At 33.4% G+C, this 15,099-nt stretch overlaps 2 protein-coding genes and 1 non-coding gene across 5 annotated transcripts in view; 1 reads left to right on the forward strand and 2 right to left on the reverse strand.

Annotated features, from left to right (window-relative positions):
- Positions 1–2,200: 2,200 nt before the first annotated feature.
- LOC123718879 (cyclin-dependent kinase 6) lies at positions 2,201–10,808 on the reverse strand. The gene is made up of 7 exons (XM_045675835.1): positions 10,504–10,808; positions 7,726–7,894; positions 7,312–7,453; positions 6,905–7,072; positions 5,599–5,759; positions 4,860–4,995; positions 2,201–4,372 (listed from the first exon to the last, which is right to left on the reverse strand). The coding sequence occupies exons 1-7, from the start codon at positions 10,610–10,612 to the stop codon at positions 4,286–4,288; spliced, it is 972 nt and encodes a 323-aa protein (XP_045531791.1). The 5' UTR covers positions 10,613–10,808; the 3' UTR covers positions 2,201–4,285.
- A 762-nt stretch (positions 10,809–11,570) lies between these two features.
- On the reverse strand, positions 11,571–11,642 carry Trnap-cgg. Its single transcript has one exon. It is a non-coding gene; the product is annotated as a tRNA-Pro (tRNA).
- Positions 11,643–14,033: 2,391 nt separating this feature from the next.
- The window catches only part of LOC123718878, a 29,299-nt gene continuing 28,233 nt past the window's right edge, over positions 14,034–15,099 (forward strand). For all 3 annotated transcript variants that reach the window (XM_045675831.1, XM_045675833.1, XM_045675834.1), the window contains exon 1: positions 14,034–14,273. The gene's annotated coding sequence lies outside the window, so the exon portion shown is untranslated. The remainder of the gene's footprint in view (positions 14,274–15,099) is intronic.

The following is a 15,099-nucleotide window of genomic DNA, read 5'->3' on the forward strand; positions in this document are numbered from 1 at the left end:
GACTGCACATTTATTTTTTAAACATTTTCCCATAAACGTACAGTAAATGCAGGTCGTAACTAAATGATAATGTATAGCAATAGCGTACCGCTGGCTCCCTTTGGGTACGGGACTTGATTGAAAACAAATAAATAATAAATGACAACAACGTTACGGTTACTTTTGAAAACATTTCGCTGAGGTTTAGGTATACTAATAATAACAATTATTATATACCTACTATTACTCTACATGAAGGAAATGAACAGGACACATTATGAGAGAGGATAAAGATAAATGGACGAAGAAAGTGGCGGAATGGCTTCCTCGCTATAACAAAAGAAAACGAGGAAGACAAATAAAAAGATAGGAAGATGTGCTGAGGGTAGCTGGCCCTATGTGGATGCGTAAAGCTAGAACCAGAGAGGAGGTCTATGTCCAAGGACAAGCTGTTTAAAGAAAACCAACCGGCTTGCCGATTAATTATTAGTACAATTTTTTATTATTATTTTGATTTTTTTGTATTTCACGTTTCTTTTGTACTATGTGTGAAAAAATGTATTTATTTATATTTAATTATTACTTTACAGTCTACAGTCAATACTCATACGTAGTGATTAAGAAAGCCATTGTCAGATGCGGCGAATTATTTTAATTCCAATTTTATTAAACTCGGGTTATCTTCCGAATGGACGATTCGAACTAAAAAGTACTAACAGCCTTGCTTGATTGTTTAGACATCGTTTATTTAGGTAAGGATTTAGGCAAAGGTATAAATGACTTCCATTTATATTACATTGTCTCTTTAATTCCTATTATATTTTAAAATGTTTCAAAGTAGGTATTTATTGTATAAATGATCTTAAGTAGACAGGAAGTGGGTGTTGTGGAAACACAAAATTGACAAAGTTTTTCTGTCCACCAGTACGTAAATAATTAACTTATATACAAGGGCAGTGACATATACCCTTTAACATTATAACCATCAAACCATAAACCAATTGATACATTGACGCTCTTTAGATAGTAGTTGTAGTGACATAACAGAAATGTTGTGGAAGGGCGCTTGCGATGAAAGATATTTTATTTTAAGGCATTTTTTACACCTTGGGTTGTCGTTTCGTACTTCATATTGATCCTTATTTTTAACAATAGCCTATATTCATCAGTGGTAATGTAGCATTGAAATGGTGAAAGAATTTTTAAAATCGTTCCAGTACTTTTTGAGTCAATACTTTACGAACAAATTACATACAATTTTTCTCTTTATTATATTAGTATAGATGATTGTCTAATCTATAATTACCTATTATGTTTAAACTCCTTGACTTACTGTCATTAGTCAATTGTCTATTACAAAAAATTGTCTATTGTCAATTGTTTCTTTTCGTTATGTTTTAATATTAGTTAATCAAGGGTAACGAAATTCTAAACTTAACTCTAAAAGAAAAATGTATTAAAACACAAAACAAGAAAAAAATATTTTTATTAATTTTTATCTTAATACTAAACTAATTATAGTTAATTAAAAGTACATAGGGAACAATAATGGTGGGTACGTTAGTGACAGGTTCTTCCAAATGACACGAAATTTTAACCGAAATAGTTTTATTGGATATTTAGGTATATACGCCCATGAATCACTCGAAAAGGATCAATGCAAGGAGAATACCGTGGACTGCAAAGCATACCAATACATCGATCCTGACCCTGACTCGCCTGTCTACCATATGCCTACCGCGTATCTTATTTTGGCAATACTATGCGCAGAGGCGATGAGAAGTTGGAGGAACTGATCGTGGTGGACGTGAAACACAAATTTTCCTCAAAACTGTGCACTGTCATTAGGGACGCTCTGGACAGAAACCGGTGGAAACAGATAGTCCTCTCCATTCGCTTTCTTGCTGACCATGACGATTAAAGGAGAGGTATAGTTGTATCGAAAGGGTATTTATGTTAAATATATTATCAGAAACATCTGACGGGTAAACATTAAATTGTTTTTACATTTTTTTTAATAAAAGAAAACACTTACAACATACAAAAATTGATTGCACCGTAAATACAATTTAGAAACCATTTCAGATTTTTTAGTCACTTCAGAAAATATACAAAGATGTATCGCTTTAAAAATTCATAATTTCAAGAAACCCGCCAAAACGCTTTAAACAAGATGGTGTCGCACTAGTACATATGACGCCATCATTATTTGACAGATATACGTAAGTGTTATGGAGTATAATAAGTTGTAAATAATCATTATTAAAAAGGTATTTATACGTCAGTCTAGTCAGTCGAAATGATATATCTTCGTCGGATTTCTTTTTTAACATGACATGTTAATCTGTAGTATTAATTAATTTTATATAGAAAACGACCACATTTGACCAGAACAAAATTCATTTTCAACAATTTAACGTACTAACGCACGCCGGCCAAAAGGACAAAAGCAATACGCAAAAACTTACGTAAAAACCTACAATTTTATAATATTTTGTTTTAAGATAAGGTCAGGTTTAGAAAATTTTACTAAAACAACTCTGTTAAAATAAAAGCAAAAGTAATGTATTTCGGCATAAAGCCCTCTTAACTTGAAGTTATAATGGCATAATGTATTTTTTCTATGCAAAACAAACACATTGTTTTATAAGTTTATTTTGATTAAAAAAAGAAAACTTATTTTTTCTATGCAAAACAAACAGTTTTGCAATAGGGTTCTTTTGATTTAAAAGCAATGTTTTACTTACATGAATCCTTTGTTTAAAACTGTAAAAATAACTTCGCCTTACGAAGTTAAAGAAATTGCCCATGACAGTTTTGTTGATTTAATATCTTTGGCATATGGTTACTATACCATTAATGAAGACAAAGGTAAGGTTAAATGGTCTCATATAAAAGTACTAAATATATATATACATGAAAAACAAGTTTCTATATAAGACCTCGTATCAAGAGAATGAATTTAAATCAGTGTCCACACTTTGTACGGGCAGGCAGCAGAAAACTAATCAATCTGAAAATACTACACCCAAGTAACTTTATAACCAAAAACTAAATGTAACGCAAGCAAAAAAACAGGGAATTCTGAATGTTATTAATGAAAATATTATGAATCATTCTTTGCAAAATTGTGAGACTGAAGATTAAGATTAGACAACCACTGAGTACTCAACTGATATGTTTTAAAAAAGTTTACACTAACAAAATTTGGTTGTGATTTTGTGATCTCATTTAAGATACTAGATGTTATAATTATAACATTTAATAGGTTAAGTTTGATTCTATCGTAAGAGTATAATGTTATAGATTATTTTCCAAAAGTTTTGTATGTCCTCTTTTAGTTTATAAAGTTTTTATTTAGTAATTAGTTTTGAAAACTTAGGTTTGTTATGCCAATTAGCTTGGAAAATTTGATTATTTTTGTATTGTCAATTTTATTACTTGTATAATATTTTTGATTAAGAAGTTTTTAAAAAAATAATTGCGATTGTTTAAACAACAGTTCCTAAGATTTTTATTTGTTCTTTTAAGAAAAACTTTGATTCGTTTTAAGTTTTAGATAGCATTTCAGTTAATTTATTAAATTGCACGGTTATTTTTAGTATGTTTCCTAATAGTTTTATCGTAAAACACTTAATACATTTTTTTTATTTATGGCTGTTTTATTCCATATTTCATATATTTGAAACTTTTTGTTTTATTCAAAAGTAACTTATCTCCTTATAACTCCTATAGTATTTAGTTTATTATAAATCTATTTAGAAAATTTGACGCGGCGTAAAAATATGCTTTTAACGAAGTATAATATGTATAAATTAGATTTGAAATAAGAAATTACTAGGCAAAATAAAATGTTTTTTTTTTTGATTAGCTTTCTTGTACAAAAATATTATTTTGATTTGTGGTACTTTTGAATTGACGCAGCGATGTTACGTCATGACGGGGGCGACGCCATCTTGTTGAAGGCGTTTTGGCGGGATTTTGAAATCAAGAAATAGAAGAAAAAAAACATACTACTTTTAAAAATAGAATTGGAAATATTCTCTATACGTTCTATAGACACTACGGCTTTTAAAATCTTGCCAAATTTCACATTTATTGCTATGGCAGGAATTTTTAATTTTTTGGCTTATTCAAGATTGAGACTTCCATGTGTCAAAAACAATGTTTGAACGTGCTTTGTTTTCTTATGTTTTTTCTTGTTTTAAGATATTTTATTTGATTTTTATAAAATTATTTCACTTTTTTTAATAATTTTAAAATCTTACATAATTCGGAGGATTTTTTAAATACTTTTTGATGGATTTTAGGTGAGTGGCTCGTCAGTGAAGTAAGGGTGTTCAAGGCAGTCCAGTGCTGTTAGCCGCTTCGCGGGATCGAAGACTAGCATTCTCTGAAAAAAAATAGGCAAATATTTTCTGTGCTGTAAAAGTCTTTTGTACGTTACCCCACTATGCCCCATAAATTTGGACATCTATTATCTATGATATATTATTATTATATATTTAAGTCTTATAGCCTAAATTTCACGGGATATACGAGTCGTTCCTGAAGCTGTATATCATTGTTCCACACCTCAGTCAGACCTCATACGACATTAAATTTAATTTAAAAATTACTCCGCTTATATCCTAAACGAATGAATCATTTTATCCTTTGCCCCATGCCCCATCCACTTAGATCCCAAATAAAACCATACATTATTCCGTCTCCACTCGGGTCCAGGTGTCCCATACAACTATTCGTGCAGTATCCTAAGCCCCACATGCTAACCAAAATAAACATATTATACTGTACCAAATATTCAGTTGTTTATGGACTGCCCTATGTCCCAATACTTTCTAAGCTTTTCATGCAATGTCCCATACCCCAATACTAACCTGAATAAGATCTAGAGCCTGCGGGTGTATCCTAGGCAACACGATGGCCAAGTCCAACGAAGGGTAGTCGGGAAAACTATCAGCCATTACCGACACATTATCCGGCCATTCGTGTTTAGGTGGCCGGCCTATTAATCTGAAATTTATTCAAAAGATATCAGTGTGCTTTTGGATAGGGCCGATTGCTAAATAAAAAATAGAATTTCCAACGTATGGTCTAGTCCAAATTTCATCACAAACTGTTCAGTAATTTTTGCGTTATTCCTACATGTACAAGCCTTTTAGTTATGGGCCATAGGTGCATAAATTAGGTGCATAAACGCCCCCAGCGCCGGCTAAAACTAAGAAAAGAATAAAATCTTTCTTAAAAGGCCGGCAACGCACTCGCCATCGAGGTAGTATTACTTAACACCAGATGCGTCGCAAAGACGGTTGCTTCCAAAATGAAATCGACTTCATGAGCTTTTCCATGAGAAAGGCCGGCAACGTAATCTCGAGCCATTGAACGTCCGTGGGCAGCTCTATCACTTAACATCACGTTCTCTTCAGAAGCACAACAATATGAATACACGTCAGAAAAGTAGAAAATAACTGGTGTCCGCAGTTTTTCTTTTGTTTGACGAACTTGACAGATGACAGTTTTCTTGACATATGACGATAACATTGACAAAACAAATACTTCTCCTCATAACCATAAGAAAACGTTAAAAAAAGTAAGTAAACAAAAAATCAAACTCACTTGAATATACAATGCAACTGATCCGAATCACACGATCCAGGCAATAAAGGCGACCGCGTATGCAATTGCGCGAGGACACACGCGCATGACCACACATCCACAGCCGTATTATACGAAACACCTAAAAGCACTTCCGGCGGCCTATACCACAGTGTGACCACCTGAAAAAGAATTACGTTAAAAATAGCATTTTAAATAAATTAACAGTTCATTCGTTCCTTGGGTTGAATGCCTTGGCGGACCCCGATGGCCCATCTTGGGCGTGTGGGGCTGAGATGTTTCTGTGTGTGAAGGATCGCTACACCTCTGAAGGGCAGAGGGCTTCGAGAGTAGTCCCAAGCACAGTCCCCACGTCAAGCTCGACAAAAATCTGCAAAATTGTTGTCGCCTAGGTGAACAGCAGTTAATGCCAGAATTCACGCAAAACGACTTCGGTGTTACTATCAGTGACTTGAAATGGGAATGTCACATCATGAATCTTGTGAAAAAGACTAAATTTATAATCTATTTAGTGAGAAAATCATTCAAATGCCTTTCAACAGAAACACTCTTAAAGATATATAAAAGTTACATTAGACAACTATTAGATGCCTACAGCATTTGGGATCCTTATTTCATAAAGGATATTAGTATGAAAGGGTTCAAAGAAAAGCCACGAAAATGATCAGGTCACTCAGGAACAAATCTTATTAAAGTGTCTGAAAGCTCTCGACCTTACTGGTTTAGGAAGTAGGCGATTACGAGGAAATCTCAAGGAAACTTATAAAATTTTAAGTGGAAATACACATTTGACGGATAGTTCTTTAAAACTAAAGACCACTCCATGTAACACAAGTTCCCTGAGGAGCTTTCTTTCAAACCGAGGAGTGACCGACTTTTTTTTTAAAAATAAAATAGGGGGCAAACGGGCAGGAGGCTCACCTGATGCTCGCGAGTGCGTTGCCGGCCTTTTAAGAATTTGTACGCTCTTTTCTTGAAGGACTGGAATAGGCTTCCGGAAAGTGTGCATCCTCTTTGATTTAAAAAAAAAATTCATAGTTTCTTCAACTCCTCAAATACGAGCGCATCAGCTTATTAAGCTGCTACTGTGTTTATATCATTATAATAATAATAATAATAAAGGCGACATAACAAGAGTAGCCTCTCCTCACCAGCCCTACTCCCACCTGCGGCGAACAACACGTAAAAAACATTTGTTTACAAGCATAAAGTCACAGGGCCGACGCCATCTTGCTCACAAGAGTTGGTAGATTAAACTATGTCAATTCTTTAAAATCTATAGGTTTGGGTTTTACAAAAACCTTACCACGCTAGTAAGCTTCATATCCGTGTCGTATGTCTTAGCTAGACCAAAATCCGCGAGCTTGACACGACCTGATGATGTCACCAAAAGATTGTGAGGCTTCAGATCGCGATGTACGATGCGATGCGAGTGAAGGAAGTCCGTCCCTGATAGTATATCATACGACATGCTCTGAAATATAAACGCATAATATGTTGCTTAACGGTTGTTCATGTACGTCAGCTAATGCTTACTACACTATAGGGGGCAGTAGTATTTACTCTATTACATATATGGCAGCAATGTTGGCCTAGTGTCCTTTGCGTGCGATTCTCATGCCTGAGGTGGTAGAACCCTGGCTTCCAATGGACTTTCTATGTGCGCATTGAACATTCGCTCGTACAAAGGAAACATCGTTAATGATAACATACCCGAATTCTATTATCCCCGAGTGGTCCAGGTGCCTTTTTCAAATACGACTCCAGATCCTGTTCAACATGTTCAAAAACCAGGAATAGCACTAGCTGACTCTCACGTTCCAACGACTGACCACCGTGGCAGACGTCGAGTAACCTGTAACGAAGGTGGAATAGCCTAAAACACCCAATGATGAGAACAGATGAAGTCAAATTATACTCCAAAGATTTACGGTACTAGCAAACCCCATATTAATCCAAGGTATACTATTCCACCTGCCGTAGATGAAGTTGGAATTCACTAATACCATCGGGGGTTCCTGTTGTGGTGACCAAAAGTGAAAAGGAATAAAAATTTACTCTGAAAACGTGTTCACAGAATGTCTGCTGTTATTTAGCAGACACTTATTCCGGATCGCACTGTAATACCTGACAATATTAGGATGTCGATAACCCTCCAATTGTCTCAATAGCGCAATCTCTCTTAACGTTGATAATGGTATTCCATCTTCGGTTAATGCGACTTTAACTTTCTTCATAGCAACTATTTGACCACCATTATGAAGATCACGGGCCTTGTATACTGTTCCATATGCACCTAGAATTTAAATTTGAAGTTAATGAATGAATATGATCATCACAGTACACAACTAATTTCAGAAAGGAAACAATTATTCAAGAATAAAAAAGTTAGACACATTAAAATAAATAACAAGGATCAGCAAAGAAATTAACTAAATTATAAAAAAGGATAAAGCTAAGAACAGAACAATGGAGTGCATAAAAATCATATTACTAAAACAGGCGGAATAAGGAAAGCCTGAACAATGGATACCAAAACAATGAAGGACAAGATCTTAGTTACATATAGAAAAACAATACTACTGCAACTTCCGTCTTGAAAGAACTGTACTCAAGCAAGAACAATTCAGAATCATATGCCAACCCCAATCCAGGACTCGAAGAACCTATCCCACTTTTCCTATAAAGGGGAGTTGAATATGCAATCTTGATGCAGAAAAATGAAAAGTCCCCAGGCCCCAACAACATAACGACAGAGAAAATCAACTTTGCACTTCTGGACACATTAAAAATCTATTCAATTAAATATTGAATACTGAAACCATACCTACACAACGGAGACAAAGCACAATAATCCTAATCCACAAGAAAGGAGAAAACTAAAACCTTAGCAACTATCGTCCTATCAGTATTATGTCCAAAGTGTATAAATTCTTTGCAATAATCATTCTCAACCACACATACCGCACCCCTTGAAGCAAATTGTTGAAAAGTGCCAAAAATATGGATATGTACTTGGCATTTGTAGACTACAGCAAAGCTTTCGACTCTTTGGGGCACCCATGCATTTGGAGAGTGCTAGAAGACCAAGGCATTGAAGGGAATTACATTAGACTCATCAGAAATGCTTACAGCCAGTGCTTGGCCAGGGTGAAGCTTGAGATGCTGGGAATCATTTCCCTTCAAAAAAGGAGTCAGACAAGAAGACCCTCTTTCGCCTCAGCTCTTCACTGAAGAAGTCAGAACCCTACACTGGGAAGACCGGGGCTCCAACATTGATAGAGAAAGGATCAACCATTTGAGTTTTGATGACAATCTGCAAAACTCAAAAGTCACAAGTCAAAAGCTTGTGACTTGCCAGATGAGTATGAAAAAGAGCATACCGGCTATACACGGAATTATAGCAAAGGAGCCACAGAGATTGACCTGCTGAGAGGCCAGAGAGCATCTCGCTACAACACCAAGCGGAGAAGAGGTCAGATGACTTTCAAAAAGCCAATGGTCCTCTGAATGAAGCACTGGAAGCAGTTGGAGGAGGCCTTCATGCCACAAAGGCAAGCTCTACAAGAGGACATGTGTGCAACAATAACTTCTTAAAGAACTTTTTTATATACATCTATATTTTTGTAAACTTTCGCTTGTACTAGCGCCTACCTGAAATAAAGGCTTTGAGTATATATTTAATACCTTGAAAGTTTAAGGTAATTACTGTAGCCAGTAGAGTACAACTTTAAAGGCCTCCCGAAGAATGGTGAGAAAATGGGTTTTGTCTGTTGCTAACCAAATTTTGTGGCAGTCTTGCTGTCAAAATCATTGTAGAGCTTCAACACAAATTAAGTAAAAAGAATTACAATAATGACTTTAATTTTATAAATTTATTTTAAATATATTTCAATAAAAAAAGCTGAAAGTATGAATGAATAATTATGAATGTAGGTATGTGTCATGTAAGAGGCTGTGTCAATTTAAAAGGAAACTAGGTGCCTATCCGATACCTAATCCACCTATTTTACTTGTATTTTTTATAAGTAAAATCTGAAATTGGATTTTAGAAAAGATAGCTTGTAACATATGGCAATTAAGAGTGGCAGAAAGTTTTAGCCAGTTCTTTTTGCCCACTCTACGCCCTTGACTTGCGAACTGGTAGTAAAACAATTAATTTTACTTATTTTCTGACATTCATAGGAGTACTTGTTTACCTATATGAATAAAGCTAGTTTGATATAGCATTACAAAAAAATACAAAATCATTTATTCATATCGGTAACACAATGTACAATTATGAACGTCAAAAACAGGAATGTATATAAAATGCTTCTAATTTTACATTCACTGCCAGTTCTCAGTATATATGATATGGTGAACTTATAAATAAGCAGTTCTAAATATTTATTTCTTAATTTATTGTTGTTATCATATTTATATCTGTAAATGAGTGTCTAAGAAATTATTACTATTCAATAGTCACATAATGCCTGTTGTAACATTGATGCAACCTACCTGCGCTTTTGTAAAAAATATTGTACATATTGTTAGAAGCCAATATTTTGATTTTATATAGCTTATTTTCAAATAATTTCATAACACGATGTACTCTTAATTTTATCGCTAAGTGAATGTAATTTATTAAGAAATAAGGTATTTTTGAACCATTTTTTTTATTATTTTTAAAATTAAATGATAAATCATAGAAGCAGGTAGTGTACATATGTAAAAAACTAATGTACCATTGTTTTATTTGATTCAATATTTAATTTTAATTACATGTCATATCTACACTATATTATAATAACGTTTAAAACTTAAGTTTATAGAAACATTGTTTACTGAATAAAAATAATGCGCGAGAGTTGCCGGCACATGGCTGTTAAAAAGGTTATAATAAACAAAATAAATTGCACTCACCTGTGCCGATTACATTTAATTCTTCATACTTTTTAGCTGTTTGAAATAAAGCACTGACATCATTAATTGATGCCATATTTGGTATATTACTGGCACTTGGTCCAGACATTGTTAAATGCAGATTTTTTACAAATTAACTCAATTAATAATACAAAAACTCGTAAAATCACTCGCGCAAAACAGCCGTGATTAGTATAAGAAAATTTACATCGTACCAAACAAGTTTTACTAAACAAAACTTAAACAGAAACTAAAAAAGTTTTCACAAGGACAAAATGTCGTTAAGTTTTGTTTGGAGGGGTGGGGTGCCGGGACGCAAGTTACAAAACACCTGGCGTGTAATGCGACGAATTTGAATTTAAAGTTTCCATAGTGAATCATATGAATTTAAGGAACATTTTAATTGGTAGCATAATACTTCACATATTTTGCTTTATTTTATGTGATCGACATCTAGCTACAACTTACTGAACTAAAATGAACAGTGATGTTCTTTTGAATATTGCAGCATACGATCTTGTTTAATATAAATTATGTTTATTTAAAATTGTTTCATATATAAGTAAGAATAAATGGAAAAGTATGTATAATTTGTTTTTAACCACTAGTGGGTTATGTTAGAAGCGCTGTATAAAATTTCCGTATTTTCTAAACTAATGTTTATAATAATTACGGCTATCAAAATATTATGTCAGTAAAAGGGAAATAATATGAAAATTAAATTAAATTTTTATTTAATATTAGAATCGAAGTTTACGTAAAGAATAATTCTGCCATTTAGCGGCATCTAGTTCTTAATATAAATAATATTCAAATAACTAATTCTGTATTATAAACTAAAAAACAACGTAGGAAGTACATAATATGCATCCGATTTGTTTTAGCGAAGAAGACAATTCGAATGAATAACCTCCTTCGTCTTTTAAAGTCGTATCATTAAAAAGTTAAATTAGTAAGTAGTATATTGAAATTTATTAAATTTCCATGCGGGTCTTCATATTTAACTGCTTCTACATATTCATCTTAGAAATATAAAACAAATTATTGGCTCTAAAAATATCACACGCGGGCTCGTCCGGGATTTGAACCCGGGACCTCTCGCACCCGAAGCGAGAATCATACCCCTAGACCAACGAGCCATATTTACCGCATTTGAAATTACTGTATAAAATACGTAACAGACTTTAACTTTTATAAATAATTTTTATATAGTTTTACATAATTCTTTTATGTCTGTATATTTAAGATTGTGTTTAACATCCACAAATAACTAATAAATACAAAAAAAATCATTTATAATTATAAAATTAGCTTCCTGCAATTCCTACGGTTTAGCCGGGACTCGAACATATATTCGTAACGATTTTATGTTTATTAATATAACACTGTTGTATAAAATTACAGTATTTTCCGTGAATTATAACTAGTCTGGCCATAAACACTGTTAGGTACATTGAAACTTTTCTTTTTTTCAACTTATTTATTACATGCTTATTTTGAATTTGGAACACGTACATTATATTAAAAACTTCTTTCGATTTTGCGCCATTTTACTTATTTGTTCATGTTCATCATCAAATTTCAATATGGAATGGGGTGTTAGAGGAAATAGGATTGGATGGTCTTCACAAGTCGACACAAGGTGGGCAAGGAGCCGTCGGTCATGTTCCAAAAACTGCAAAAGCTTGGGATGAGCCATTTGTTCGTATATCGCACTATCAACAGATACAACATCACTTTGTCGAACACCAGAAAAGATCAGTTCGGCCGCGTGCTAGGACGACAAATGCTGTTAAAGCCAGAATTTGGCGAAACCCCAGTTGGAAGCAAAAAAATTTATCGCGAGTAAAGAAGATTCCCGCTAGAATTGAAGTTGCTGGTGCTTATCGTTGATATACAGGGCATGCCTTAAATCAATCATTACAATTAAAGAGAGTGAGAGGGATCGATCCAAAGGCCTTCCGTCGTGATACGCAGGGGAGAAGCAGAGAAATATCCTCTTGAATGATCCTCTCCTGGAAAAAATTAAACGCTCACAGTTCTAAAGAAGCTGTTCCAGTGGTTGGAAAGGTATAATGGTCATCATCCTGCGTCAATGATGGTTTGGTTGGGCGTGTTTTAAAAAGGAGTCACAAACAACATTTTTGTGAAAAAGTATATCAAGATACAGTCTTGCATCACTTTGTGAAGCCTCTCAGCAATACACTTTCCAACAGGATTATGCACACGGCACGAATTACCCATACCTGGCCTGTAACCAACGTTCCGGACTTTATAAGAGCCGAAAACTGGCCCTCATCAAGTACAGACCTCAACCCTGTTCAATTTTCAATTTTAGAGGACAAGGCCTGCTCTAAACGACACGACGATATTGAGTCTAAAAAAATGTTTGGAGCGTGCAGTGGCGAAATTTCCCTTGGAAACGGTGCATAAATCCATAGATAATTGCCCAATATATTAAGGCCTGTATAAGAGCTAAAGGTACCCATTTAGAAAAGTTTTTTTTTATTGCTGAGACTTTAATAAATACGTTGGTATACATTTTATTACTATTACATTACGTCATTTAAAACAAAATGCATTTTCATAAGTATCAGAACTTATGGCTAACTTATTTTATTAAATAAATGTGACCGAAGTAAAAAAAGGAATGAGGTCATTATCGATTATATACGTATTGACGAATTAATTTTTGCCATAATGTGATCTTCATGATCCGTATATAAATCAATTATCGTTTAATACATTTGATAAAGCAAAAAATATTAATACTTTTTAGTGCATTCAGGAAATCTTCGAGAAGTTCGGAACTTAATTAAATTTAAATGTGTGTATAAGTGAGATTTATTAGTTTAATTTAATTTAAATAAAATGTATTTTTTAATGTTTTATATCGACTTTCGATTGACACGAAAGACTACACTTTAAGAAACTAAAGTCGTCGTAGCAGTGTAACCTCTTTTGATTTAAAATACGTTAAAAAGTAATAAAGAACATATCTATTTGTCAAAATTATAACTTACTTTATGCTGTGCTTCTGTAAAACTCAAATCTTTTTATTTAACGTTAATAAAAAGTGATCTCTTTACAATTCCAATTATTATAACTTTAATAATGCATAAACTTTTGGATTGATTTCTTCAACTTCAACTATTTATTCATTATCTTAGTGGATATTTTTATAAAAAACTTTGTCAAAAATAAAAATATTATTATTTCTTATTTTCAAATATTTTCGGCACAAACGTAAAATTAAAACTACATTAAGTACCTCTTGGCATTCAAGTTTTATTAAAATTAAATGCCGAGTTTGAATTGAATGTCTATATTTCCGTAGAGAAATATTTTTTTAAATAAAACATACCTATATGTAACGTCATAGTTTTTAGAAAGTTGAACGGAGAAAAAAATTACCGCTACACGGCACCCTATATCTATCCTTACTACTCCAACGCATCGTGGATGATCTGTCTCTTTCCCACAACATAACATTCATTTTGAAATCAGTCTGTTAGTTTCCTATGCGTGCGCCGGTCAACATGGCGGATGTGTTTAAAATGTCAATAAATCAATAATTATAAACTATTTAAATATATAATAACAAAATAAACATTAACAACGAATAATTGTGTCAAATTGTGTGTATTTATAAGTTTGTAACAATTGTGTAAGCGGAACTCGTGGTGAAAGTTTGTGAGAAAATGTGATACGTTTTTTACATTATTAACATACTTTTCATATGCTTTAGATGAAATTTAATATAGTTATATGTGAGTATTGCTTTATATTATAATATTATTAAGTTTCAAACAATTAACTTTTAATTAGTTACGCATCTGACTTAGTTACGGAAGAAAGTTGATCTAAGTGGATTCTTTTGTTTTTTTGGTTAAATTTTAAAAGTGAAACTTTGATACCTCCACTGACGGTTCTACTTAGTAAACTCCTAAGCACAAGGCCTTACGGGATAATAATACCGCTTCTACTTATATTTTACATACGTTCTGTAAAGATATTCTACTTGGGTACTAAAACAGTTTAAACAAATTTTTTAACAAGAATTTCTGTACTAACATATTCACGTAAGAAATTGACTACTGATTTATCTAATTCCAATGCTATTAGTCAGTAGTGTTGGCCTAGGGCTTCAGCGTGTGAGCCTCATCTCGATGGTCTTAGGTTTAAACCCTGGCTGTGCACCAATGGACTTTCTGTGTGCGCATTTAACACTCGTACGAACGAAAGCATTAGATCAACGTGGTTCAGGTAGACTATAAGTTGAAATGATCATGGAACTGATACAAAAATCTGAGACCTTAGATAACAAGTATAGCTTTTCATAAATTATTGTATCTAGAAAATAATAAATCATACAGCTAAACAGTGTTTAGTGAAAAGGTCGGCGCATTCCACTTCAGGTTTTTAGCGCAGATTGCAACAGTATTGCGTTATTTTAATGTTTATTAAAGGACGCTACAAATACCTTTTTAGATTTGGGAGTCAGATGAGGGGGGGGGGTTATTTTTATCCATTGGATAAAGAACTATAGTTTCCCTGCAATAATTATACCAATCATTTATGGTGGCTCCGCTTATG

Source organism: Pieris brassicae, chromosome Z (assembly GCF_905147105.1).
Source record: "Pieris brassicae chromosome Z, ilPieBrab1.1, whole genome shotgun sequence".
Lineage (NCBI taxonomy): Eukaryota > Metazoa > Arthropoda > Insecta > Lepidoptera > Pieridae > Pieris > Pieris brassicae.

Excerpts from the sequence above, each read along its gene's own strand:
- LOC123718879 (XM_045675835.1), bottom strand. The coding sequence starts at position 10,612 with ATGTCTGGACCAAGTGCCAGTAATATACCAAATATGGCATCAATTAAT. Across the intron at positions 7,895-10,503 it reads ATTAAATGTAATCGGCACAG|GTGCATATGGAACAGTATAC; the intron begins GTGAGTGCAATT and ends TTTAAATTCTAG. Across the intron at positions 4,996-5,598 it reads CAGTTGCATTGTATATTCAA|ATTAATAGGCCGGCCACCTA; the intron begins GTGAGTTTGATT and ends AATAAATTTCAG.